We start from the raw sequence: 26,007 nt of genomic DNA, 5'->3' as shown, positions 1-26,007 counted from the left end.
CATGTGATTGTTCTTCTTCTATGAAATTTTCAAATGCCTAAAATAGAATTAATGAGACTTCAATAAAATTATCTTTTTTCAAAGATAAATTATCAAATTTGTAGGTGGCAAAGTATAACATATGAAATATTATTCTTAATTAAAAGTCTTTTGGTTTGAATTTTAATAATTGAATTGTCTTTGTTGAGAATTATTAGTGTGCTTTTTTATATGAATTTGAATAAGTTGAACTCGTTTTAACTCAAATATTTTTTAGACAAACATTCATTTATTAATCTAATTTTAATCAATTTAAATTTAATCTTAACCATAGATGACCACTATATAAACCTACTTTAACTACCTACTAATGACTTTTCTCCAATTTCTTTAGTAATGGAAAAGCCATGTGATTCCGATCTTTTTATTACGTTGTTTCATTTCAATTTGTTTAACCTAATTCAATCTGATATTTTTAAAAAAATATATAGATTTTAAATATATTAAAATATTTTTTAATTTTTTAATTTTAAATACGTCGAATAAAAAGTTAAAATTAAAAAATAATTTTAAAAATATAATTATTTTTAAAAAATATAATTATTTTTAAGAATACATTTAAAAGAAAAATTAATCAAACGAATATATAATGGCCTTAAGAAGAAAAAGACTTTCATATTAATCTTTCCTAATTAAGGATATGTCACAAGCAATATTTTCTACAATAGAGGTGACAAAGCACGTAGAAAAATTATTGACAAAAATCTTTAACGACTATAGACATTGGATAAAATTCATTATATATACCTAATTAATAGTGTTTCCATATATTTTATTTATAAAAATTAAAATAATTATATGTTATTTATCCACTTTATAAATTATAATATTTATCATTCTTAATTTCATACCCTAATTTCATTTTTGTAATGAATATATAACTTAAATTTTATTCTATATTGTTAATATATAAAAGTTAAACTCACAAAAATCGCGTGGAAATGAATATATGGTCACAGTCAATATTTGGAATTATTATGGAAGAGTCAAAATGCTTGTTGTACAAATGCATATTCACATGTGAACACAAAATAATATAGAAGTTACTTTGCTTCAACAACAATCGAAAAGGACCTTTGATCGTGTTAAAATTTATCGAAAATAACAATCTAAAAGGACCTTTGATCGTGTTAAAATTTATCGAAAATAACAATCTAAAAGGACCTTTGATCGTGTTAAAATTTATCGAAAATAACAATCGAAAAGGATTTTTCATCGTGTGAGAATTTATCGAAAATAATATTTTTATGAAATAAAAATATAAATATTTAAACTTTATGTATATTTTATAACTTAGATAGCAATTGGATAATAAAGTGAAAAAGCGATTTTGCAAAATGTGAATAAATTTTTTAAAAGAAATTGACATCGCTACCTAGGCAGCAATTTTCAATTTTTTGTTAAAAAATAATTTATTTATTTTTAGCGATTTTCTATTTTTTTTAAAAAAAATCACTGCCTAGGTAGCGATTTTCATATTAAAAAAAAATTATAATGGCAGCGATTTAAAATTTTAATTCTTTTTTTAAATCGCTGCCTAGGTAGCGATTTAAAATTTTTTTTACAAACTTTTTTTTTTACAAAAAATTGAAAATCATTGCCTAGGTACGATTTCAATTTTTTTTAAAAAAAAATTCATATTTTGCAAAATCGCTGCAGTGACAGCAATTTTGCTTTTTTGGTGGAGTAAAGCGTTGTTGTTCCAATGATTTTACCGTTTTAATTAATATAAAATTTTATATACCGTTTTATATTTTTTTATTAATATTTTGTAACCTTTAAATCCGGACTCAAATATTCTACGTGTCAAGAAGAGACCAATTTAAATTTGATAAAATTTGTTATGTAAATTCGAAATTACGCCGTAATCTCAAACCGACAAAGGCATTTTATTTTAAAAGTTATCATTAAAAAAAAAGGGAAAATCCTAAAGAAAGTAAATTGCATATTTAATTACTAGCACATGCAATGATATAGTTGATTAACTATTAATTACTTTTAATTTAAATTTCAAACGTAAAATTCTAGAAGCAAATGTCATCAAGTTTTACTAGTAAAATTCGAAATAGGAATATGGTTATATAGTTTGAGCAAAATCAAAATTTAATTTGTAAATTGAATTTGAAGCGTAATTTTTTGAAGTTATTATGTGATTAAAAATTAAAATTGTCTAGATGGCTATCCTTATTTGAAATTTCACGATATTATTTATTTTTTAAATACAAAACCAAAATATTACCAATGTGTATTATTTTATAAATTAAAATTAATCGAGTCAATATATTTTATATTTTTTTAACAAATAAATAATTTAAAAGAGAGCATCTTTCTCCCGTTGAATTCGGACATGACTTAATAAAAATCAAGCACACCAGTAGACATGCAAAACTACTATAATCATATTGAATTTATAGTCAAAAGGTTTTACAAATCTACTCGTATAATAATGGAGTTAGAAATTTATCAAAAAATATATTTAAATTTTTTCGTATTAAAAATATGTGAAATTAAATATATAATTACTAACATTTAACTAATATATTTACGTAAAATAATTTTTCAACAAAAGATATGTATCGAACTATTCTGCGCCTAAGATGGTTATGCTAATCAGAAAACCTACTTTATTATATTCACTCACTAAACATCAACAATAACAATATATTCAGTATAATATCAGAAGAGTAAAATATTATACTAACATCTTATTCTTACCTCGTAAAAATAAAAAATTATTTAAAAATATCTATCAATTATATACTTTGATTTACTCCAATAAAAATGGTGAATGGCTATGAAGTTTGCAATAAGTGCCTAAAATATACTATAAGACTTCAACACAATATTTTGAATAATTGTATTGTGTTTAAGTTACCTAACTAAATAGGTCGATCTTTTAAGTAAATATTCTTTCATACAATTTCGTCTTTTGGATGAGTTAATCTCACGCAAGGGTGTGTGTTCGATTTTTTGGTTTAGTTTTATATTATTTGGTTTGGATATTTTGGTTTTGGTTTGTGAAAATGCACAAGTACCTCCTCAACCTATGTCCGAAATTTTAGAGACACACTTATAGTATACTAAGGTCCTATTACCCCTGAACTTATTTTATAAGTAATTTTCTACCCCTTTTAGTTTGAAAAAAAGTCAATCAGCGTTGGGCCCACAAGATAGTTTCACGTAGGGTAAAAAGGGATAAAAAATTATTAATAAAATAAGTTCAGAGGGTAATAGGACCTTAGTATAGTATAAGTGTGTCTCGGCGATTTTGGGCATAGGTTGAGGAGTACTTGTGCATTATCCCTTTTGGTTTTGTAAAAGTGTAACCGAATCTGATTCAAAATAAATTTGATTTGATTTTCCTCTATTTAGTTTGAATTTTTTCGATTTGGATATTCGCTTATGTCAATAATTAATAACATAACCAAAGCAATAACATTGAATCCCTTAAACATAAATCATAAGAAAAACTTAAAACATAATACTTATAAGCATACCTAGTATAGATGTTCAAGCATAAAATATATAAATGTAATCATCGTGAAGGCAGCGCTAGAGAGAGATAATTTGGTCTTTCGTTTTTTTTTTCTTTAAATTCGAAATCAAACCAAAAAATCAAACAAAGTAATTTATTAATCCAAAATCAATTCAAAAAAACAAAAAATCCGTCCAAATAAAAATTCAATTTAATTTAATTTAATTTGATTATTCAATTTAACTCGAACAATGTACAACCCTATCTCACGTATATTTTAATATCTAATAATTTTCTAAACGTCAACCAAAATCAAATCTCGTCTAAACATCAATTTTCATATATTAATAAGTAAAACATTCAAAATCTCAAACAATTATCTAAAAGCTCAATCATAATCAATTCATTTCTAAACATCAATTTCATATATTAAGAAGAAAAATATTCAAAATATCTAATTGGACCACATCTATAGCTAATTGCTAGGAATTTCCAAGTATCCTCTCTTGTCTCTTAAAGGTAATGCATATTTTGTCAAACTACTTGTAATAACGATCAACCAATATTGACCATGTCTAATTTCACTTCTATGTGCATTATTAAATTTATCTATATGTACAAATTTTAAGTTTTATGTACTAATGATATATATGACAATAAATAATAATATATGTTTAGTCTACTTTCACAAGCTGAATTGGAGAAGGCGGTGTATAATTATCATATAATACCTTGAGAAGGTAGAAATGTTATTTATAATAGACTTTTACTACTCAAGCAAAAATATAAAAAGTGTAAAATGAATATATAGCAACAAAAAAGATATGTTGAAAATAACGAAAAAGAGAACAATGCCTAAGCAACGACAAAAATATGATAACTATAACAAATATAATGAAACAACGGGTGATATACTAAAATAGAAGAATATGCTAGTAAGAGAGTAATAATTATGATACTCGTAGATTTGAAAGGACAGCGGACAATATTCGACTACCTTCTAATAACCTTCAACCCAAATCGTTGACCTTCATATATTATTAGATATCAGCTAGAATCACGTTCCTAATAAGATTCTGCATGGCAGGTCTAATTGCAGATGATTTCATTGATATGTTATTATTGTGATTATATTGACCTGTCTAGAGAATAAAAACTAATATACACATTAAATACTACTTAAGTGAGATTCAACATATAAAACACGATCACTTATATCGTTTCGTTTAAAATTCTCTCGTATTATAAAAAAAACAAAAAGTTCTCTAACATTAGAAATAAAATTAAATTATTGTTCTCACATCACAAGATACATTATTGGTATAATCGCTAATCTATCTAGATTACGCCGTAATCTCAAACCGACAAAGGCATTTTGTTCTAAAAGTAATCATTAAAAAAAATTATATTGCAAATCCAAGTTAATTAAACTAATAAAAGTGCTTAGAAGTTATTAGTTTTTTCCAAAGCCTTCTAACACAAGCATTAAAAAAGTTTAAAGAAGAACTAATTAGAAGAAACTAGGAAGATGATCACTATACTTAGTTGACTAATTAACAACTAAAATTATTAATTTATAATATAGTAATTCTTAATGAGTTTATGTTTTGTGCACTGACAGGTAAATATGTAATATTTTATCACGTAAATTTAACTTATAATAATAAACTTAATTTTTTATATGAAGTCTGATATGAATAGGTCTTAACTTGTTATAATCGATTAAATTTAATTTTTAGCAAATTATTTTTATGGTGTATATAAATTAAATCATAATTTATAAAAATCACCACATGCAATTTTTGAATTTGGACGTTGAATTTTATGCCTTTATGTCCTTTTTTTCTCCAACTGCCGACAAATTATTGGACATTATTATTATGAATTATTATCCATTCAAGTTGACTTATATAATTTTAAAAAATGAACCAAATGAAATAATAGATTTCTTTATACAAAAATATTTCTTTGTCTATTGACTTAGATTTTCCTTCTCGTGTTTTTTATGACTCGATTAAATATAGATTCGTTCATTTCTGATTCTGAGAACAAAACTTTTAATAAAAGATTTTTATCCTTAAAATTTCGAACTAAAATTTTAAATTATCCTACCATAATTTATATCAATATCTATTAAGTACTATGTATTTTTCAACGAAAAGTTTGATTTGACTTTTACATAATCTAAAATATGAAGTCAAAATTATATGGGGTACCACTAGTCACTCTGTTGAATTTTTTCATGTAATTAATGAAAACTTAATTTTATATAGTTATTACCATATCCACGAACATAATTGACTGATTTTTTGATTTTTTTTTTTAAAAAATAGTTGCCAGTTATATAAGAAAAAGTCAAATGAAAAAATAAAAGAAAAGAAAATAATATTTTTTCATTTTAAAATCCTAATTACCCATATCAGATAAGTTGTATTTGTCTCCCTCAAAACACGATCATTAAATATTTTATATTAGTTTATTTAATTTAATTTAGAAAAAAAAAAGTTATCGACTTTTCATCTTATTGAAAAGCCAACCATAAATTAATAATCGTGGAGTATAGATTATGTACTTATAATTTACAAAATGGATTTAATAAGAAGCCTACGTGCTTATAATTTTCAAATTAAATTAAGTTATTTATTTGGATAATGTATAGATTTTTATATTGAGTATAATATATACTAATTTAATACTCTGTTAATTTTTACTTTTAGCTTATTTTTAAAATAAATATTTATTTTTATTTGTCCCTTTTGAGATATATGTCTATCCTTAGTGTTAAATATTTTTTTTTAATTTTTTTTTCAAAACCAATATCAAACATTAATTAATAGGGATAATATGCTAAACTTCCAATCTCAATAATTATATCAAGTTAAATAGTAAAAAGTAAAAATAAACGAATAGAATATATCATACGTATATTCTAGAAAAAGAAAAGAAATTATAGCTATAAAGTTTATCGCTAACTATATATCACTAGATACCATATAGCAAACGTCTTTTATTTGATTTATCCTTAATTAGAATTAACAACAATTTTTGTTGTTTAGTAAAACAAATTGTCTATAGCTAGTTTCTGTTTTTTTTTTTTACGTCATAAGCTATTACTTCATCCGTTTATTTTTAATTATTATAATTTTTTTTATTTTAGAGTCAAATAATAAGAATATTGATTAATATTTTCATCATATTAATATGCAAAAAGTTTCTGTTTTGTATCAGTTTTGAATATCTAAATTTTCTGTTTAAAATATTGAACTAATGTAATTTAACTTTGTAAATTAGTTAAATTGACTTTCGAAAAATATAACATGACAAATAAAAATGGACGGAAAATTTATATTTATAAAGTTTAGTAATTAAGTGATATGATTGTGTAGATAACTTTTATTGCGTAGTGCATAGAATTCATCTGTTTCGAATAAAATTTAATTTAGTCAAGAATTTTTATTTTATAAATAAAAAAGAATAATTCAACTTGGGCAAACCACATAGTATTTCTCCACGTAGCCATGCATTAAGACAAAACAATGTTTAATAATATGCTAATCCTTTTCTTAATTAGAGATAATAAAATACTTTATTAATAGACACTTTTAACAATACTATGTTTCCAACAATTATATATATCTAAAATAACATGAATTTTTGAAGGTATTTTAATATTAATCTAATATAAGAGTCTAGTGGTTCAAATTAGAGACACTAATTAAATTAATTGATACTATTATATAATTTAATCATGGTATGATACAAAGAACTAATCACGATCCAAAGAAAACTAGTATTTTAATTTTCGTCATTACTAATTAAATTATTTGTTATCATTTATGGTATGTCAAAGAACTAATCACTATCCAAACAAATTAGTATTTTATTTTTTGTCATAACTAATTAAATTAATTGGTATCATTATATATATATATATATCTTTTAATTATGGTATAATACAAAACTAATCATGATCCAAACAGAATTAGTAGTATATATTTTTTGTATCTATCATTATTAATGTTATTATTATTATTATTCTAAATCCTTAATTTTATTCTCCTATTTTAATAATTACAAACTTGAAATTTTTATCTTTTTTTTTAAAGAAAAGAACAAAGGCATCATGGATATATAATGCACAAGTGTAAGAAGATTAAACAAGGAACCTATGTATGTCTAATTTCTTAATTCTTTGACTTGTGGCATACATTTAAAGAGAATATAAATAAATAAATAATCTCTAATTGAAAACTAATTTCAAAAGAAAAATATTGTTGTCGAGGATTAGAATAGAATAATAAAAATTTTAGTAGGTAATTGAGTACTGTCGAACTTTATTATAAAGCAGGTAGAGGGATTAATAGTCACATAACTGACGTAGTCTCTTATCTTTTTTTTTTTTTTTTATGTATTACCATTTATTCTTTTTTACTTCATTTATTTAGTTTTTTTATTATCATTTTTTCTTGCCATATTGATTCGAAAATATTTTTTTTGAGCCAAAATTTTATCTGAAATGATCTCTTTATTATATAAAGATCCTAAAATCAAATGTATATCTTAATTTCTTAGATTTCACTTATGAAATTACGTTATAAAATTTCTGATTTGTCAATTAATGTCCACTAGGATCAAACAAAACATGTGACTTGTTGGACTAATTGTTAGCATTATTAATCTACAATAGTGAAAATCATATTTAATTAATAATACCTTGATCACTTAATATTTAATCAAGAAAATTATGAAATAAAGTGTAGATTAATTCATGGTAATTCACCTCCCTAGGGGCATATGCTACAGGATATTAATATTGTTCCTTTACTTGTATTCTTTAGATATACAAAAATCATTTGAGACATGTTTTCTTAATATTTAATTAATCAAGAAGACCATAGAATTGAGTGAAAATTAAGTGAATTAAATTGACATATTCCAAGTGATGTTTAAAGGGACATAAATAAATGTAGTTCAGATACAAATACTTAGGGTTTGTTTAAATATATGCGAAACTGAATTATGATTTAAAGTTTGGAATTCTGTTTGGATATACAATTTGAATTTTTGTAAGTTGTATCTTTTCTTATAGATAGAAAACATCAAAAACTGTGAAAATTATCAAAATTTCTCTAATTTTATATAATTTTATCAAATGAATAACCATAATTTATAAGTTACACTAATTATAAATCACACATTCGTATTTTCTTTTAAGAATAAGTTTTTGCGATTACAAACTTTGAAATATACATAATAGTAAGTGATTATTCTTTAGTACTCTATAACCTTTTGCTAAGACAAATTTCTTCATGTCGAATATGATTTTCTCGCAAAATTTAAAATAATGGATATTTTTTTGGTTGCAAAAAAGAAAATTATGGTCAAGACTCAAAGTCATTCTTGAATTCTCACTTGAAGCAATAATATTTCCTCGTGTTTGCAATATTGATACACTTTTAATCCTCCCTAAACTCCACGTGATATAAGGGCATAAGGCCCTATTTTAGGCTTTTTCTCGAATATTCCACATAATATTGAACTTGTTCTTTTATTAATTTTTTTTTTAAAAAATCATAATACACATATTAAAAAGAAACTTATAAGTATATTAATTAGCATTGGTGCATAATCCTACATTTCTTAAATTGTAAGATATATTTATTTTTTCCTATTTTGGAGTAGAAAAATTAGTGGTGGATCCTTTATAGTTTAAAATTACTTCTGCATTTTTAAAAATATATATGCATATATTCTAAAGTACTTTTGCAAAAAAAAAAGTTTTAAATGGATTCTAGATAGACAAGGACATGTTGTGATACATATTTTAAGAATGTTATTATTAAAGATAGGTCCATAATTTATTTTCTTTTTGTAACTTATATAATTAAATTGGACATTCAATTTTACAATCTTATACATTAAACATGTTGATTTTATACTTACTTGATAGATAGTTAATACTATATATTATATAAAGTTTTCCTAATTTTAAGTAATTATTTTTATAAAAGGAAAATAAACATCAAACATGTTGATTTTATTTTTTAAAACGTATGAATGTATTTAATTGTTAGTAGAAAAAATAAACAATTCCTTCTAGTGATCTAATTTAGTAGGTTTCCCTAATTTTACTTTTTTTTTTATTTTCCTTTTTCCGATTTTTAAACTTTTATTCAGTTTTCGTATACGAGTTTGAATAATTTGAATTCAAATCGTATTAGACTTTATTCAGCGAAAGCGCTTTTTACAAAGAATTTTTCCATACTCAAAACTCTAATTGTAACACATTTTTAGTGGTCTAACTTACATCTTTCATTAAATAAAAGGTACACCCTCCGTTCGAAATTGTTTGTCATGATTTCTATTTTTAGAGTCAAACTATAAAAATTTTGACTAATATTTTAAGATATATTTTTTCATCATATAATTATGCAAAAAATTGTAATTTATAGTATTTTTCATGTAGTTTTATAATATTTATTTTTTTGTTTAAAATATCGAATTAATGTAATATAATTTACCTTTGAAATTAATCAAATTAACTTTCGATAAGCGCAACATGACAAACAATTCTGGACGGAGGGAGTATTACAGCAGTGTTGGTTTCTCACTACATCCGTTATCGTTGTGTTATGATATATGATTAATCATGTTTAACATTCAATTAATTAAAATTTATTTCTATTTTCTTTTATAAATATTTATACTATTTAAAAAAATATATTATCACCGGAATAAAATAACAATGTACAATCTTAACATAATATATGAGCATGGAAGTAAGTAACTAAATGATGGACCAAACTAATTTAAATTTCTGTATGTTCACGAGAAAAGAAATCTAAAAGCCACTGTTAATTAGCTGATAATGATAAAATCATAAATTTTCACTAACGATATTAAAATATAAAGAAGTAAATTCAACAAAGAGGTCAATGAGTGTCATTTGTCAACATAATATACAATCTTAAAAGAAAATAATATTACCTAAATATACGGTGCAACTTTCTAACGAAGGGCTACCGATCAAATTTTAATCTAAAAAAGCTATTTTTAACCTTTTACTTAACTAATTACTCAAAATATTTTACCGTGGTTAAACCGCGGTGATACCTCATGTTGTAACCTCTCTATTCCACCACGCTCATTTGTCACGCGTGTAGTTCACGCGCATTCATAATTTATAAAAAAAATTTCTTGTTGTTTGTTTATTCCTCTTCTTGGGGTCACCAAATTTGGCTTCTCCCACTGTTTTGTTTTGTCTTCTCTTCTTTCTGCTCTCTCCTATATATATTTACACACAAATTTTATATGTGTATTTGTATATATATCTCTCACCAATTCTTGAAAACACTACGTATTTCTCTTCAGAAAAGTTGTCTCTGTTTTGGGTTTTCTCTGGTTTTCTGTTTAAAGGACGAGCAATTTCATCTTGGACATCTTTATCTGTATGTTTTCGAAATACCCATTTCGTTTTTATGGGGTTTAATGCTTTTATGATGTTTTAAGATTTGTGGGTATTTTTTGTTTTTGTGTTTTGGGATATGCTATATGGTGTTTTTAAAGAAGAAAGTATAAGAGGGTGTAGAAATTTATGATGTTTTTAGTTGATGTTGTTTCATATATTTTGAATTTGAAAATGAATTTTGTAGTTTTTCATGTTAAAGTTTTGATCTTTATTTCTTTTTGTTGTTCTTTGAGAATCAAGTAATGATTTTTCTGCAAAAAGATTTGGTTTTTTTCTTAACCATCATGTAGAGGTTAGAGGGTGTTGGGTTAGGCTGGTGGAGAATTCAAGAATCAATAATGTACTGTGCCTCTATTTGAAAATTAGTTGAAGTCAGCTCTTTGAATATTTATATTTATGTTCTTTACTACTGTATTTCCTTTATGTACTTGAGCTGAGCGTCTATCGGAAACATCCTCTCTATATTCGCAAGGTAGGGGCAAGGATGCGTATATACCACCATCCTACACCTCAGGATTACTCTCAATATGTTGTTGTTGATGTTTTATATAGTCTATAGGACTCATTTGATTCTCATGGTCAAGAGGATTAAATACTTCTTAATGATTGTTGATCTACACTGGTCCTTATTGTTTATCCGGCTTTTGATCAAGGCAGGTTTTGAGAAGCTTACAGAAAGGAAGTTAAGGCTAGTAAACAATTAAGGAAATGAAAAAAAAGAACTAGGAGTATTGTCTGGTCTTTTGACTTTTAAATGCCAAAATCCTTTGCATGAATACTGTCATTTTGATCAAAGAAGTAACTTGTTAAGCCTCTCATCTTTTTTTCCCTATAGTATGAATCCTTTACTGTTTTGTGGTTGGAATTGTAGTTTGGTGAAAGCCTGACCGATGAGTTCCTATAATATCATTAAAGTTACTGCAATTAGCAAGAAACTTACATGGAGGATGTATGTTCATATTACCTATTTTTTGTTATGGGGAAATGAGTAATCCATAGCGGTTTTATGATTTTTCCTTGACAGTTGATATAATTATTGTACTGTATATTGTTATGTATATGTGAATTTCGATTTTGTATTGCAATTTAAGATGGTTTTGATGATATATTGTAGAGAAGCTGGTTGCTAGACACCATTCTAGTTGTGCGCTTCCTCCTTGGTTGCCGTTCTTAAGAAGATGGGCTGTTTTAGCTCTAAGGTGGCAAGAGGACATCAGTTTCCTGGTTATGAAGATCCTATATTCCTGGCATCCAAAACAGCATGTGAGTTACTGGTAACTGATCTTGGTCGGTTGAGGTCTTTTAATGTGTACACGTTGATTTAGTCAAGTTGAACTTGCCGTGTGAATTTGGATTTTTTGAGATGAAAGAAATTAAGTAACTTTGAGGGAAGTTAAAGTAATGATCTTCAACTTCCTTGCTATCTTTTAAGTTGCTAAATCCATTTACAGAGTTCAAGTCTTGGTTATTATCTTTCAGTTTACTCTTACAATATGTTCGTTCTTTTGTTGCTGCTTTTGTATGCCTAATTTGGTTATGCTATATTCTTGCTTAACAATTTTAATCTCCACTTATTCCCCCGAACCTCCCAATTCATATTTTTATGTAGTAGAGAGCCTTCCTCCTCTAGTCTTATTTGTTTGCCTTCTTTTATGCAGTTACTGTAAGTGAAGTTCAGGCCTTATTTGAGATGTTCAAGACGATTAGCAGTACAGTGATTGATGATGGGCTGATAAGCAAGGTAGTTTCTATTTAACTAGTGAAATTTGTTTCAATGAGGCTTATGATTTCCTGTTGCATGATGTCAGATGAATGGTTCAAAGTAGACTATGTTTTCTCAATCTCTTACCATCAGCTGGTCAATAATAACGTTTTCCTCTTTTCCTGTCGAAAAAAGAAATCTTCCTTTCTCTCTCTTTTTTTTGATCGGTCAAAAAGGAAATCTTCCTCTCCCTCTTTTCCGAGTCGGCAGAAAAGAAAATCTTTTTTTTTTTTGATCGGTGGAAAAGGAAACTATCCTCTCTTTTTTTGTTGATCGGTGGAAAAGGAAATCTTCTCTTTTTTTTTTTGATCGGTGGAAAACGAAATCTTCTTCTCTTTTTTTCTCTTGATCGGTGGAAAAGTGAATTTCCTAATTAATCATGGATAATGTAATTTATTATAATGTTCCTACTTTTTTTTTGATTGGTGGAAATGGAGATCTTCCTAATTAATCATCCAAGGTAGGGGTAAGGTTGCGTACACTCTACCCTCCCTAGACCTCATTTTGTCGGATTACATCGGATATGTTGTTGTAGTGGAATTTGTTATGAAGGGGCTTTGAAACATCCAAAACAGCGTTGATTGTCTATTTGTGATTGTTTCTCGAATATGAGATGGAAAAGTTGTTCCCATGAGATATTTAGTAGAGTTTATTTGTCACAGAGCACACCTTATGTTCTTTTTTTAGTGTTAACATATTTGACTGAACCGCATTAAAGCCGATAATATGCCTCTTTTTTGCTGATATATGAACAAATGCTTTATTGATGTACAGGAAGAGTTTCAGTTGGCTTTATTCGAGAATAGAAAGAAAGAAGACCTTCTTGCAAATCGGGTATGGTATTTCATGATAGTGATTTGATATTTTGATAGAATACTTTGCTTAGAATGGATGCTTAATATGTATTTCTCGAGTAAACATATTGTAGAGGTTCTTATGTAATATTTTGTTGAAGTCTTAAAGAACACTTATTAGTAGTTCGCCAAAATGTGGATATTTAACATATGAAGTTCACTGAGTTGGCAAGTATGCTAATTTATCTCTTTAGGTGAAAAAACTACTAATTTTATTGCCTTGATGCGTGTGGGATATTAATTTCCCCTAGGAAATTTTTACTTGCAGATTTTTGATCTCTTTGATCTGAAGCAAAGAGGAGTCGTCGATTTTGAGGATTTTGTTTTGGCAATGAATGTTTTCCACCCAAATGCCTCCCAGGAAGATAAGCTCACTTGTAAGTAAAAGAATAAGATATATATCTCGGTATTTCGTAATTTCTTTAGTTAAATGCATTGCATGCAGACAGTCGCATGAAACTCCATTTTGTGCTATTGCAGTTTCATTTAAGCTGTATGATCTGGATGGCTCGGGGTATATTGAACGACAAGAGGTGCGTTATTTTTATGTATACTTTGTTTCTTTTTCATGTTATGTGTTTCTTGTTATGTTTGTTTTCATGTAACTGGCATCTTGTGTGCTTCCTTTGTACTTCTCCTGCTTGTGTTATTGTTCTTGTGATCACTTGATCAGTGGAAACTTGGTTTTGATTTCTTTCCAGACATTTACAACCATTCAGTTTTGACTCTCGTTATGTTTGTCCATTCGGAGTTTGCTTACATTATCTTAATTTTTTACGAGATATTAGCGAGTCATTCAAGAAATTTACAGAGGCTTTAATTATTTGTGGTTTTGGCAGGTTAAACAAATGTTGATTGCACTTTTACGCGAGTCTGAGATGAAGTTGGCTGACGAAACCATTGAGATAATACTTGATAAGGTAATCTTACCACATCCAATTTTTCAAGGTTCGACAATATTGTATTAGTTATTTCTTTTTGACAAGAGGCTCAAGATTATTGAAAGACTATAATAATTCACCCGCACCCGGTGTTTACACTAATAAATGCAAGAAATATGTCTTTCATTCACACATTTGATTAAGTGATACATGTTATCACTTTAACCGCTTAAATTAAATTGTCTGGTTTGATGTGAACATCGGGTGTTGGTACGTATTTACCGTTGGAGACCGATGCATATTGAGTTTGTTTTCAATATATAACTGAGAAATTGCATCATCAGTCTTTTAAGTTATTGACAACTTTGCATTAACACAACCTTTTTAGTTGCTGGTCATTTGCTGTCCTAACTATAGTCTCGACGAACTTCGAATAATTAGTGATTCTATTTCTATATGTAGACGTTTTCAGAGGCGGACTCGAATCAGGACGGAAAGATTGACAAATCGGAATGGCGAAGCTTTGTGGATCGAAATCCTTCATTACTAAAGATTATGACACTTCCATATCTAAGGTATAATACATACCCTTTGATCAGCGATACTCATTATAAACGACGAGTCAATCAGGTCACATTCATCTGTTGTAGCTTATGTTACTCGGATTCTTCAAAAATGCCGCGAGCATGTGTCAGATCCTCCAGAAGTAATGCATTTTTTGAGGATTTGCCACAAATGCCAAACCATTTTTGGGAAGTTCGAGCAAACATAGGTTGTATTATCTTTTAGGTGACCTGATAGTGCGAAAGTTTCTTTACGGTCAGTGTATACGAGTTATACTCGTTAAAAGATAATACGAGGAGTATATCGGCTAACGAGATTTACGTTTATAATTTGCAGGGATGTTACAACTACTTTTCCAAGTTTTGTATTTCATTCAGAAGTTGATGAAGGAGCTACTTGAGGAGTAGGGGAAAAGAATGGTGTAGTTCAGAATTTTAATTAGTTCTTCTCCTCCATATATTTCATTTGTTTATTTTCCCAAATATATTTTAAATGTATCTAATTTTATATTTTATTGGGGGAAAATGCAAACAATATATATATATACATATAAATATATATATCTAAAATTGGGTGAGGAGGTTTTGTTTAGCCCTCCCTTTTTGTAAATTGGTCAATTAATATATTTTTCTTAGATTCACTTGATTTACTGTTGTTTTGTTCTTTATAAAAAGTTAATTATATCCTTTGTGGAGAATTTTATGTTTTTCATAAAAGGTTTTCTGTTTTTTGATATACGTGATTATACTTCCCTTTTTTGGTTTGTGTGTAGCCACGTTATGGAGTTTGACTAATTTGAATTTGTTTGAAAAGTCTTGTTTCAAAGATAAATCACTATAGAATTGAAACTCGAAAGTCGAGACATTGATTTAGGATAAATCACTATAGAATTGAAACTCGAAAGTCGAGACATTGATTTAGGATGAGGATACAACTTTGTAACAGTACGTTTTACATTGGGATAAAATGTGTTTAATCTAAGACGATTTATTCTATATTCAAAATCAAATTCGAAACTTCTAAATAAAAGTGTAGGTAAACTTACCACGCAACTTTTGGTGGTTTATACTCTTCTAGTTAACCATGTGAGAAGAAAATCTCTTTGTTATATTACTAGCTTTTCGGATAAATTACTACAATTATAATCGGTAGTACAAGAAAAAAATTAATTGTCCACATCTATTTTACAATGTTATCTACTTAGAGCCTGTTTGGCTCAGCTTAAAAGCTGGTCAAACTGACTTAAAAGCTGATTTTTGACTTATTTAGCTGTTTGGCAATACTGAAAATAACTTATTTTAAGTTAAAAAAAAACTTATTTTAAGCCAAAAGTTAAAATCTGGGGTAGGGTTTTTTTTTTTGTTTAGCTTATAAGCTGTTTTAAGTTGACTACATTTTTATCTTTTTGCCCTTAATATTTTTATACAATCTCTAAATTACAACATAACCCTAACATCTCTTTCTTCCATTTTTCCCTTTTCACGTTTGACATAACAACTTCAGCACTTTTATCCAAACGCATAACTGCTTATTTTAAAAATAAGTTTCAGCACTTCTAAAAGTATTTTTTTAAAGCTGCTTTTATTAAGCCCATCCAAACGGGCTCTTAATTTTGTATAGCTAATACTATTAAAATAATGTGAAATTCTTTATTTTATGCCAAATAAATCGTGAATTAAAATATATGACTTAGCAATAAAGTGAAGCGACACAGTTAGAGTTTGATATTTATGAATTACAAACTTGTTATCAAATCAAGAGTTTCATTTTATTTTTTAAAAAAAATTAAAAATATTATGTTAGTTCTACCCCTTATGTAAAGATTTTATAGTTTCACTTGTGATGGCAAGTTAATCACCAATTTTTATCAAGTTATCAATTAATACTTATCATAGAAATTTTCTTGTGGTTATTAAATTAAACATTAATGCTTATTATAGAGATTTACCTATAATTACTTTGTTACAAATCTATATATATAAAGCTGAATCTCAGTTTGCTGATGTGGCATGCCTCAATGGCCAGTATTACTATTTATCAATTTTTCCATAATTTTCAAATTTTTTCATCTTTTTTCTATTAAAAATCTGTTTTAAAAAAAAATTCCCCTCATTATGAGCATTTAAAGCATTTAAAACATTTAATCCTTCCTTCCAAATGGTTATAAAGGAATGTATCTACCCTTTCATTTTTTCAATCAACCGTTACTAATTTTTAATTTGTACATGTAATGACTTTTAATATGTATTAATTTTTGAGTTATTATATGTTAATTAATTTTCTGTCTTTCCATAGTCTATGTTTTTGTGCTATATATATAGATCGGATTTCTTTTTTCTTTTTATGTCGTAACTTGCTTACTCTATTTTGCTTTTAATTAGATTGTTAATCTAGCATATACTTTTTTTTATGGTATTAATCTGATATAGATGGTTTGATGATAAGGATTTTTTTTTCCTTTTTATATTATAGCTTGCTTACTCATTTTGCTCCTAATTAGATTGTTAATCTGACATTCTTTTTCTTTTTTCAGTGTTGATCATTACTGATATGGATGATTTGATGATACGGAATAAAATTTGAAGAACGTGAAATGTAATATATTTCAAGAAAAGTTGCAAATTGATTAATCTGGATATAATTTTATTGACTAAAAAATATCTTATATAGATTGAGATTTCTTTTTTCTTTTTATGTTGTAACTTGCTTACTCTATTTTGCTTTTAATTTGATTGTTAATCTAGCATATTCTTTTTTTTTTTACGGTATTGATCTGATATAGATAATTTGATGATAAGAAATTTTTTCATCATTTTTATGTTGTAGCTTGTTTACTCAAGAAAAGTTGCAAATTGATTAATCTGGATATAATTTTATTGACTAAAAAATATCTTATATAGATTGGGATTTCTTTTTTCTTTTTATGTTGTAACTTGCTTACTCTATTTTGCTTTTAATTTGAATGTTAATCTGGCATATTTTTTTTTTTTACGTTATTGATCTGATATAGATAATTTGATGATAAGGAATTTTTTCATCATTTTTATGTTGTAGCTTGCTTACTCATTTGCTCCTAATTAGATTGTTAATCTGACATATTCTTCTTCTTTTTTCAGTGTTGATCATTACTGATATGGATGAATTAATGATAAGGAAAAAAATTTGAAGAACGTGAAATGCAATATATTTAAAGAAAAGTTGCGAATTGATTAATATGGGTATAATTCTTATTGACTAAAAAATATCTTATTACATATTTTTGTAGTACTAAATGTGTAGACCTGTTGAAATCTATATATATAAAATAAAGTGAAACATAGACGAATTGATGTCTTACTTTCTTGTAATATTGCCATTATAATTTATCTTTATTTTTACTTTTCATTTTTTTTCAATTTTAAATATATAATCAATCTATTAAATAAAAGGACTTATAATGGCTATGAATTTGTATATTAATATATGAGTAAATACATTTTAAATTAATTTTTTGTCTTTTCGTAGTCTATTATTCTGTGCTATACATAGATCAGATGTGTATACTTTCCTAATGTAGCTTTCTTAATTTATATACCTTGCTTTCAGTTGGATTGTTAGCATGCCATATTTTTTTTAGAGTTAGATTACACATAAAGACAATTTGATGATAAATTGTTAGAATTTACAAAATGTAGAATGTTATTAATTTCAAGAACATGACGAACTAATCAATTTGAATAATTTTTTTGTTGACAAAAAGGAATCTTGTTCCATGAATATTAGTTTTTTCTACACATTCTTTTTAAAACATTTTAAATTCTCAAATTACTTATGATTATAATTCGATGAATCATAAGGTCAAAAGAAATTAAGTAAGCAGGTTCAAATCAAGTTGATTGAAGGTTTTTTTATTGATTATCAAAAACTTTAAAATTGTTAAAGTATTGACAACTATCACATGTAAAAGGATTCAAAACTTTTCTTGAGAGGTGAAAAATTAAAGATGCCAAAGTTTGATTTTACAACACATGCAAAGAAGAAAAAGACTCTACTGAAAATCATTCAAATTTTAGTTAATTATCCGTCATATATTATTAATTACGATATCTTTTACCAATTTCTCTTCGAATGCTACTAATTTAGTATTACCAAATAATTACTTTCTTGGTGAAGTATAAATTAATTTCAGGTATTAACATTTTTCTCTTTTTAAGCTACAAACATTTGTCATATAACATTTTTTTAAAAAAATAAATAATTATATAAAGGATAAGGTACAGTAATACTCATTGACAAAATAGTAGATGAACAGACACCCACAAATTAGCCATATGATAAAATTATTAATTTGTAATGTTGTAATCAATAAAATATATTATTTGTGGAGATACTTATTTATTTTGAAAAGGAGCAGAGAAGTAACGGTAAAAAGAAGGATGCGAAAAATGAAGGTAAAGAAAAGACAAGGATTAATGCGTTGTTTCGTGTGAAAATTGTGAATTTTATAAAGAATAATTATTTCAAAGTTATTAATCGTTTAAATTTTTTTTGTGAGCACAAATAAAAGTTGTTTTTTAAATTATAAATAATTTAAAGTGAAAAGGTGAAACATATTTTTATTGATTTTTAAAATTTTAAAATTCAACTTCAAAGTGAATTTACTGAAAGATAAATTTTTTTACTTCCAACATCATTTTCTTTCAGAATTTAACTCTCAAGAAAATAATATTTCATGAACGAAATGGTAAAAGGACGATGGATAAAAAAAGTCAACAAAAAAAAGAGAGAAAAACAACTTAAAAATATAGAAAAAAAGGAAGATAAAAATTATATAGCAAAACCCATTAAAGAGATGCTGTGAAAAAAATCAAATATTATTGTTTACTTTCACATGCTTAAAAGTAGAGTAAATATATTTTTATGCCATTTGATGACATAAGGTAATATAAGGGATCAATCTTTCTTCAAATTATATCACACTTTCAAATGATACAATTTAGTGGAAAGCAAATATTAACAATCGATTAAATTAAAATTTGAATTTTAATAAGTGATAACTATATCAAAAATTATCATCGCGCAAAGCGTGGTTAAATTCACTAGTGAAATAAATATTTAAATGATTGATCAACCGCATGTCATGGTCAATTGAAATTCTTCATTCACAAAAAAAAAATTTAGATAAATAAATTAAATAAAAATATAACCATTGTTTTCCCTAAAACATCTCTTAACCATAAAAACTAATTATCATCCAAATTCTTCTTTCTCTACATTTGTTTTCTTCTTTCATTATCAAATGTGTTTAGCTTTGTTAATTTGACTCCACAATAATATTTTTTTGTGAGAAGAAACAGATCAAATTGATCTGTTTTCTTCTTCTTTTTTTTTTTTTTTTAAAAAAAACAATGACTTGGCCATTGCTTTTTCTCTTGTTTTCATCTTTTGCTTATTCTCATGCACAACTTACATTAGACTACTATGCTAAAACATGTCCACAATTTGATTCCATTGTGAGGGACATCTCTCAACAAAAACAAACGGAGTTCCCCGCCACGGCGGCCGCGACCCTCCGCGTATTTTTCCACGATTGTGCTGTCGATGGTTGTGATGCCTCCGTCCTTATAAAACCAACCGCGTTCAACAAATCCGAGCTCGACTACGACATCAACCATTCCCTCGCCGGTGACGCGTTTGACCTAATCACCCGTATCAAGACCGCGGTCGAGCTCGCTTGCCCGGGAGTCGTGTCGTGCGCGGACATATTAGCGACCGCCACCCGAAACCTCGTAGTTATAACCGGTGGGCCCCACTACAAAGTCCCGTTGGGCCGGAAGGACAGTCTAGTTTCCAACGTATCAAACGTGGAAGCACACCTGACGCGTGAGAACGCGACGGTTGACCTAATGATAAATAAATTCCAATCCATGGGGTTTAATGTCAAGGACATGGTTGTGTTGATTGGTGGTGGACATACAATTGGATTTGTTCATTGTAAGGAGTTTGCTCATAGGATTTTCCCAACTCCTGACCCTACAATGAATCCAATATTAGTTGAAAGATTGAGCAAAATGTGTGCAAATTATACTAATAACAGTGACATGTCAGCCTTCCTAGATGTTTTAAGTCCTGGTAATTTTGACAATGTGTTGTTCAAGAATTTGATGAAGGGCATTGGGGTGCTAGGTTCAGATCAATTATTATATAGTGACCCTAGGACAAAGCCATTTGTTGAACTATATGCTAATAATGCTATTGCATTTGCTAATGATTTTGCTCAAGCAATGGAGAAAGTAAGTGTATATCAAGTCAAGAGTGGTCAACAAGGGGAGGTGAGGAAGAGATGTGATTCTATTAATCATATTTGAAAGAAATTGACATAAATTTATATTTTATTTGATGGGAGGGTTTTTTTGGATTTTTGAATGATCCAAGAAGTAGTCTCTCCATCATGATGATGATTTATAGAATTTGTGTTTTTATAATATGATGATGAAATGATAATATTGGACAAGAATTTAATAGTACTTTATGATTATTTGATCAAATTGTTTTTGTTAGTTTGAAATTTTGTTCCATCATATTGTCGCAGGCTGTAATTAAAGTCATGTTGTTTAAATGTGATGTTCTATACATACAAACAACTCATTTTTTCCCTACAATTCACTATTCAAAGATCAAACCAACAACTCGTCCCAATTGTGTCGGTTGATAAGCCAAAACACCTCCATTTATATGTCACATCAGCATCAAATGCCCCGTTTAATTGTGTCGGTTGATGAGCCAAAACACCTCCATTTAAAGCATCAAATGCCCCGTTTAATTGTGTCGGTTGATAAGCCAAAACACCTCCATTTAAATGTCACATTAGCATCAAATGCCCAAAATACAATGGGAACAAGCTGAGGTATATGTTGACCTAAATCTCTTTACAAGGACCTTATCTTAACTTTTAACTACTAGAGCAAGATGCTACTATAGAGAACATATAATGCAACATAATATGTCCAAAACAAATGAGTTGAGAGGAAATAAGATTGGGTTGAATGTAGCTTTTCATCTTCGTAGCAAGAGAGTATCGAAGAAGTGAACAACATATTGAACATATTCTGCAAACTCAAAAAATCATTGTAAGACGAGATGGAAATGATAGTAACTTCCTCAGAAAAGATCGATTTCCTCAACAATATCTAAATGACTTAATCGAGTGCGTTCACAAACATCAAAATGGTCTTAAAATTGAAAAACATATCTGATCTCAAAATTCCATAGACTCGTCATAAGCAGATAAACAAAAAAAGGCTGATTGATGATTACTCTAACTCTCAGTTTGCTCCCTCAATCTTCGGATTGTGCTCCTTACTGTCACAGCACTTGCAGTGCTATCGAAAAAAAAGATGAATCAGTTACTTGCACGAAAAATAAGGGAAAATTGAAGACAAATATAGATGAGAGAATAAATTATTACTTCAATGTATAAGCACCGCCTGCTTTGACTTTGCCGCAATCTTTACAGCCCCAAATACCCACGGCTTTCCTCTTCACTGCGTACTGCTCATAATGACAAGTATATCTTCAGATCACATGTATAAAAGGCAAACCAACTAGTACACGGAAAGACATCCCATAGATGGTTAAATACAATTGCATATAGCTGCTAATTTATCCAAAAGACCAAAAAAAGAAAACATACCTTTCCACAGAACTCGCAGAAGTACTTGCTATGCTGGCTAACCTCCATTTTCTTAATCTGCTTTCGCAGACTGGCACCATAACGGGTACCTAAACATATATGAGATAATTAGTAACATAGCTTTGCTGGACAAAAAAAACATAACACATATTATGTAACTGCAGAAAGAGAAAAAAGTAATCTACATACAAATAATCAAGTGTAAAACGAAAAGTATAATATGTAGGAGTTCTAATCAAATAACCATTGGAACACAATGGGGATAATAAGATGGATGCAATCATTTGATATTCTTAACAAACCAGAACAGTTCTGCAATTCCTATGCAAGCTCTTTCTATTTGCTCAAAAAAGTCGTCAAAAAATTATCCCATTAAATTTTTCAGCAAGTAACATGTTCTAGTTCTAATGTAATCAAGAGTACATATAGAAGCAATTAATCAACCATATTCAACACAGCTCTATCTGTGTACTTGTGTATACAAATATACTGCATGGACAATGGAAAGGGGAACATAAAAAGAATAAGGAGCCATTACTTACCATATTTCCCAACTATTCCAGCCTTCTTGGTCCTCTTAGTCTGCAGGAAAAAAAAATAGTATGTTTTTTTAATGATTCATCTGAAAAAAAGATGCATCTTCATCATCCAAAGTCATCTATGATATAGGTCCACTGCAATGGTGGAATAAACAAGCACACCTCTACACAAAGATGTTGTCAATATCTCAATTGATCAATAACTCATAGCATAATTTCTCATCTAGGAACATTCAACCTCTTAATCCCAATCCATCAACGACCACTACCTTTCCTCGTAATGAAAATATTACAACCAGATGAGCTGAACAATTAACATATTTAGTTTTCTAAACACACTTTCATTCAAAATGTTCATGAACAAAGCAATGTTACACCAAAGAGTGACATAGTGATCAATGAAGCATGGATATCAGCTGTCACAACACCAATCCAGCTAAAGCTTGAAAACCTTAGTGGATCACTAAAGCTCTCAATCCAAAATCCATTAACGTCACTACCTTTCCTCATAATAAAAGTATTACAACCAGATGAACCCACAAACGAATTAACATATTTAATTTTCTGAAGACACTTTTTTTTTTCAAATTGTTCATGAACAGAGCAATGTGTTGCACTAAAGGGTGCGATATAGTGATCAATAAAGCATGAAATATCAGCTGTCACAACTTCAATCCTGCTAAGCTTACAAAAACATAGCTTATTCTCTCAATCCAAATCCATAAAAAGCAATACCTTTCTTAGTCATGAAAACATTACAACTAAATGAGCCTAGAGAACACTATCTAAACCAACAACAACAAACCCAATGTAATCCCATCTGCAGGGTCTAGAGGTAGAGTGTACACAAAACTCACCCCTGCCTAACTTGAGGGCTAGAGAGGCTGTTTTCGCTAGATACTCGGCTCACACTCAGCTCAAAGAACAACTAAAAAGGGCAGCCACAACAAACAAACAGACACAGCGACAAGATAGCTAAAGAACACAATCAAATGCACAAATTAACATTTCAGTTTACTAAAGACACTTTTTTAAAACAAATTGTTCGACGAAAAGACCAATATACTGCACCCAGAAGTATGGGATAGAAGCAAATAAAGCTGGAAATAGACCAAATCAACTGTCAAAACTCCATAACTCGCTAGCTCAAAAACCTAATCCGCCACTGCTATATCTTTTCATAGCCACATCTGAGACCAAAAAACAGCTCCAATTCCAAGGGAACAGTATGATAGATCCTTTTGACACTAAACAATAACAATTAATCAATATCAAACTTGACGAAAACAGAACCATTTTCTCACAAAATAAACAAAAATCAATCACCGAAAACACAAAATTATGAAGAAAAAACAAGAAGATTGAGCTGATATATGTATGAAGATTGAGAAGTTACCATTTTTGCTGAATCGGCTCTCGATGAAGGAAGGGCGTTAGTTAGCAGAGAAAACCCTAGATTCCATCGTTATACTTTAATTTATACAAATTTGGATCGGGTTGGGTTGGGATGCGGCCCAATTGAATGTATTCAGGCTGACCCAAATTAACATCAGGCCTGCCCTTTTTTCTTAAAAATATTTATGGGCCAACACATATGAAACACTGAGAAAATCATCTAATTTTTATTGAATAGATCCTAAACGTCTAAAAAAAAAAAGTTAAGGATCATGGTGAGGCTATATGTACGGCGCCCAACTTATTATAGAGAGTCTCGTAAATTTTTTTAAAAAAATCGATTGGAAGTCATTTCACCTTCATGGGCTAAACAAACATATGAAAAACTGAAAAATCGTCTGATTCACGTTAAGTGGCTCCAAAATTTCCAAAAATGTCGTGAATTATGGTGAGGTTGTACGTACTGATCTCTCAACCCATTACAGAGGGTTTTGTAAAAAAAAAAATTCCAAATAAATCGACCAGAAGTCATATTAATAAAATGTTAATGGGGGCTAACACACGAAAAATTGAAATCTCCTAATTCTTGTTATACGGCTCTAAATGTCTGAAAATTTTGTAGATCATGGTGAGTCTATATGTACATGTCATTGAACTTTCAGAAAAAAATCATTTCCGTCATCAATTAAAAATTTGGCTCACCTATGTCATTTACGTTTGAAAAAAGACTCATCCATATCATTATTTGTTAACTGTATTCTTGACTTCCTCGAGGGCAAGGTTCTTTTCCGAAGAAGGGAATATTGTTGTGAACCATATTGGGCCAAAGGGTATGTTTTGCGGTACGATAGGATTGGGCCTAGACCAATAGTGGCGAAGTAGTCCAACATTGACCTAAGTGACTATGATTGAAATTCGAATCGATAAATAATAACTTAAGAGATCGAGCAAAGTAAGTTATGCATATTGAAATTATTAGGTTTGCAACATGTGGAGAAGCACTAAAATTAATCAACCAATAGTACTCGGGAGTCACATCGAGTCCGGTGTATTAAAGCTTCTATTATGAGTGTGTTTGGTATGGAGGAAAATGTTTTCCATGGAAAATGTTTTTCTAGAAAATGTTTTCCTGGAAAATAAGTAGATTTTGGACTTATTTTCTCATGTTTGGTTGGTGAGTAGAAAATATTTTCCGGAAATGATTTTTAGTGTTTGATTTATTAATGAAATTTGTTTTTGAGAGACATCTTTTAATTTTACTTAAGTAAAAAATAATTTATGACATTGAAAATATTTTTTAAAATCAAAATTATTATTATTTTGGGGTGGTGGTGGTGGTGGTGGTGGGGGTGGGGGTA

General features: G+C 28.2%; 3 protein-coding genes across 3 annotated transcripts; 2 read left to right on the top strand and 1 right to left on the bottom strand.

Annotated features, from left to right (window-relative positions):
• Positions 1-10,725: 10,725 nt before the first annotated feature.
• On the top strand, positions 10,726-15,688 carry LOC107027271 (calcineurin B-like protein 1). Its single transcript, XM_015228450.2, has 9 exons — positions 10,726-10,962; positions 12,097-12,245; positions 12,641-12,723; positions 13,519-13,578; positions 13,867-13,975; positions 14,079-14,131; positions 14,438-14,518; positions 14,942-15,054; positions 15,380-15,688. Exons 2-9 carry the CDS (start codon positions 12,161-12,163, stop codon positions 15,441-15,443), a joined length of 648 nt encoding a protein of 215 aa, XP_015083936.1. The 5' UTR covers positions 10,726-10,962; positions 12,097-12,160; the 3' UTR covers positions 15,444-15,688.
• Positions 15,689-20,328: 4,640 nt separating this feature from the next.
• LOC107026680 (peroxidase 41-like) lies at positions 20,329-21,570 on the top strand. Its single transcript, XM_015227743.2, has one exon. The coding sequence runs from the start codon at positions 20,431-20,433 to the stop codon at positions 21,388-21,390; it is 960 nt and encodes a 319-aa protein (XP_015083229.1). The 5' UTR covers positions 20,329-20,430; the 3' UTR covers positions 21,391-21,570.
• Positions 21,571-22,136: 566 nt separating this feature from the next.
• On the bottom strand, positions 22,137-24,736 carry LOC107026681 (60S ribosomal protein L37a). Its single transcript, XM_015227744.2, has 5 exons — positions 24,651-24,736; positions 23,258-23,297; positions 22,716-22,804; positions 22,491-22,573; positions 22,137-22,404 (listed from the first exon to the last, which is right to left on the bottom strand). The coding sequence occupies exons 1-5, from the start codon at positions 24,651-24,653 to the stop codon at positions 22,341-22,343; spliced, it is 279 nt and encodes a 92-aa protein (XP_015083230.1). The 5' UTR covers positions 24,654-24,736; the 3' UTR covers positions 22,137-22,340.
• Between the last annotated feature and the right edge of the window lie 1,271 nt (positions 24,737-26,007).

The sequence above is a fragment of the Solanum pennellii genome, chromosome 8, assembly GCF_001406875.1.
Source record: "Solanum pennellii chromosome 8, SPENNV200".
NCBI classification, from domain to species: Eukaryota; Viridiplantae; Streptophyta; class Magnoliopsida; order Solanales; family Solanaceae; genus Solanum; species Solanum pennellii.
The sequence above is the reverse complement of the archived record's forward strand: the minus strand, read 5'-3'. Positions and strand labels throughout refer to the sequence as shown.

Coding starts and splice junctions, on each gene's coding strand:
- LOC107027271 (XM_015228450.2), top strand. CDS start 12,161: ATGGGCTGTTTTAGCTCTAAGGTGGCAAGAGGACATCAGTTTCCTGGT. Junction 12,246..12,640: donor CCTGGCATCCAAAACAGCAT/GTGAGTTACTGG, acceptor TCTTTTATGCAG/TTACTGTAAGTGAAGTTCAG. Junction 14,132..14,437: donor GGTATATTGAACGACAAGAG/GTGCGTTATTTT, acceptor TGGTTTTGGCAG/GTTAAACAAATGTTGATTGC.
- LOC107026680 (XM_015227743.2), top strand. CDS start 20,431: ATGACTTGGCCATTGCTTTTTCTCTTGTTTTCATCTTTTGCTTATTCT.
- LOC107026681 (XM_015227744.2), bottom strand. Junction 22,805..23,257: donor TGGAATAGTTGGGAAATATG/GTAAGTAATGGC, acceptor ATATATGTTTAG/GTACCCGTTATGGTGCCAGT. Junction 22,405..22,490: donor GGCGGTGCTTATACATTGAA/GTAATAATTTAT, acceptor TTTTTTCGATAG/CACTGCAAGTGCTGTGACAG.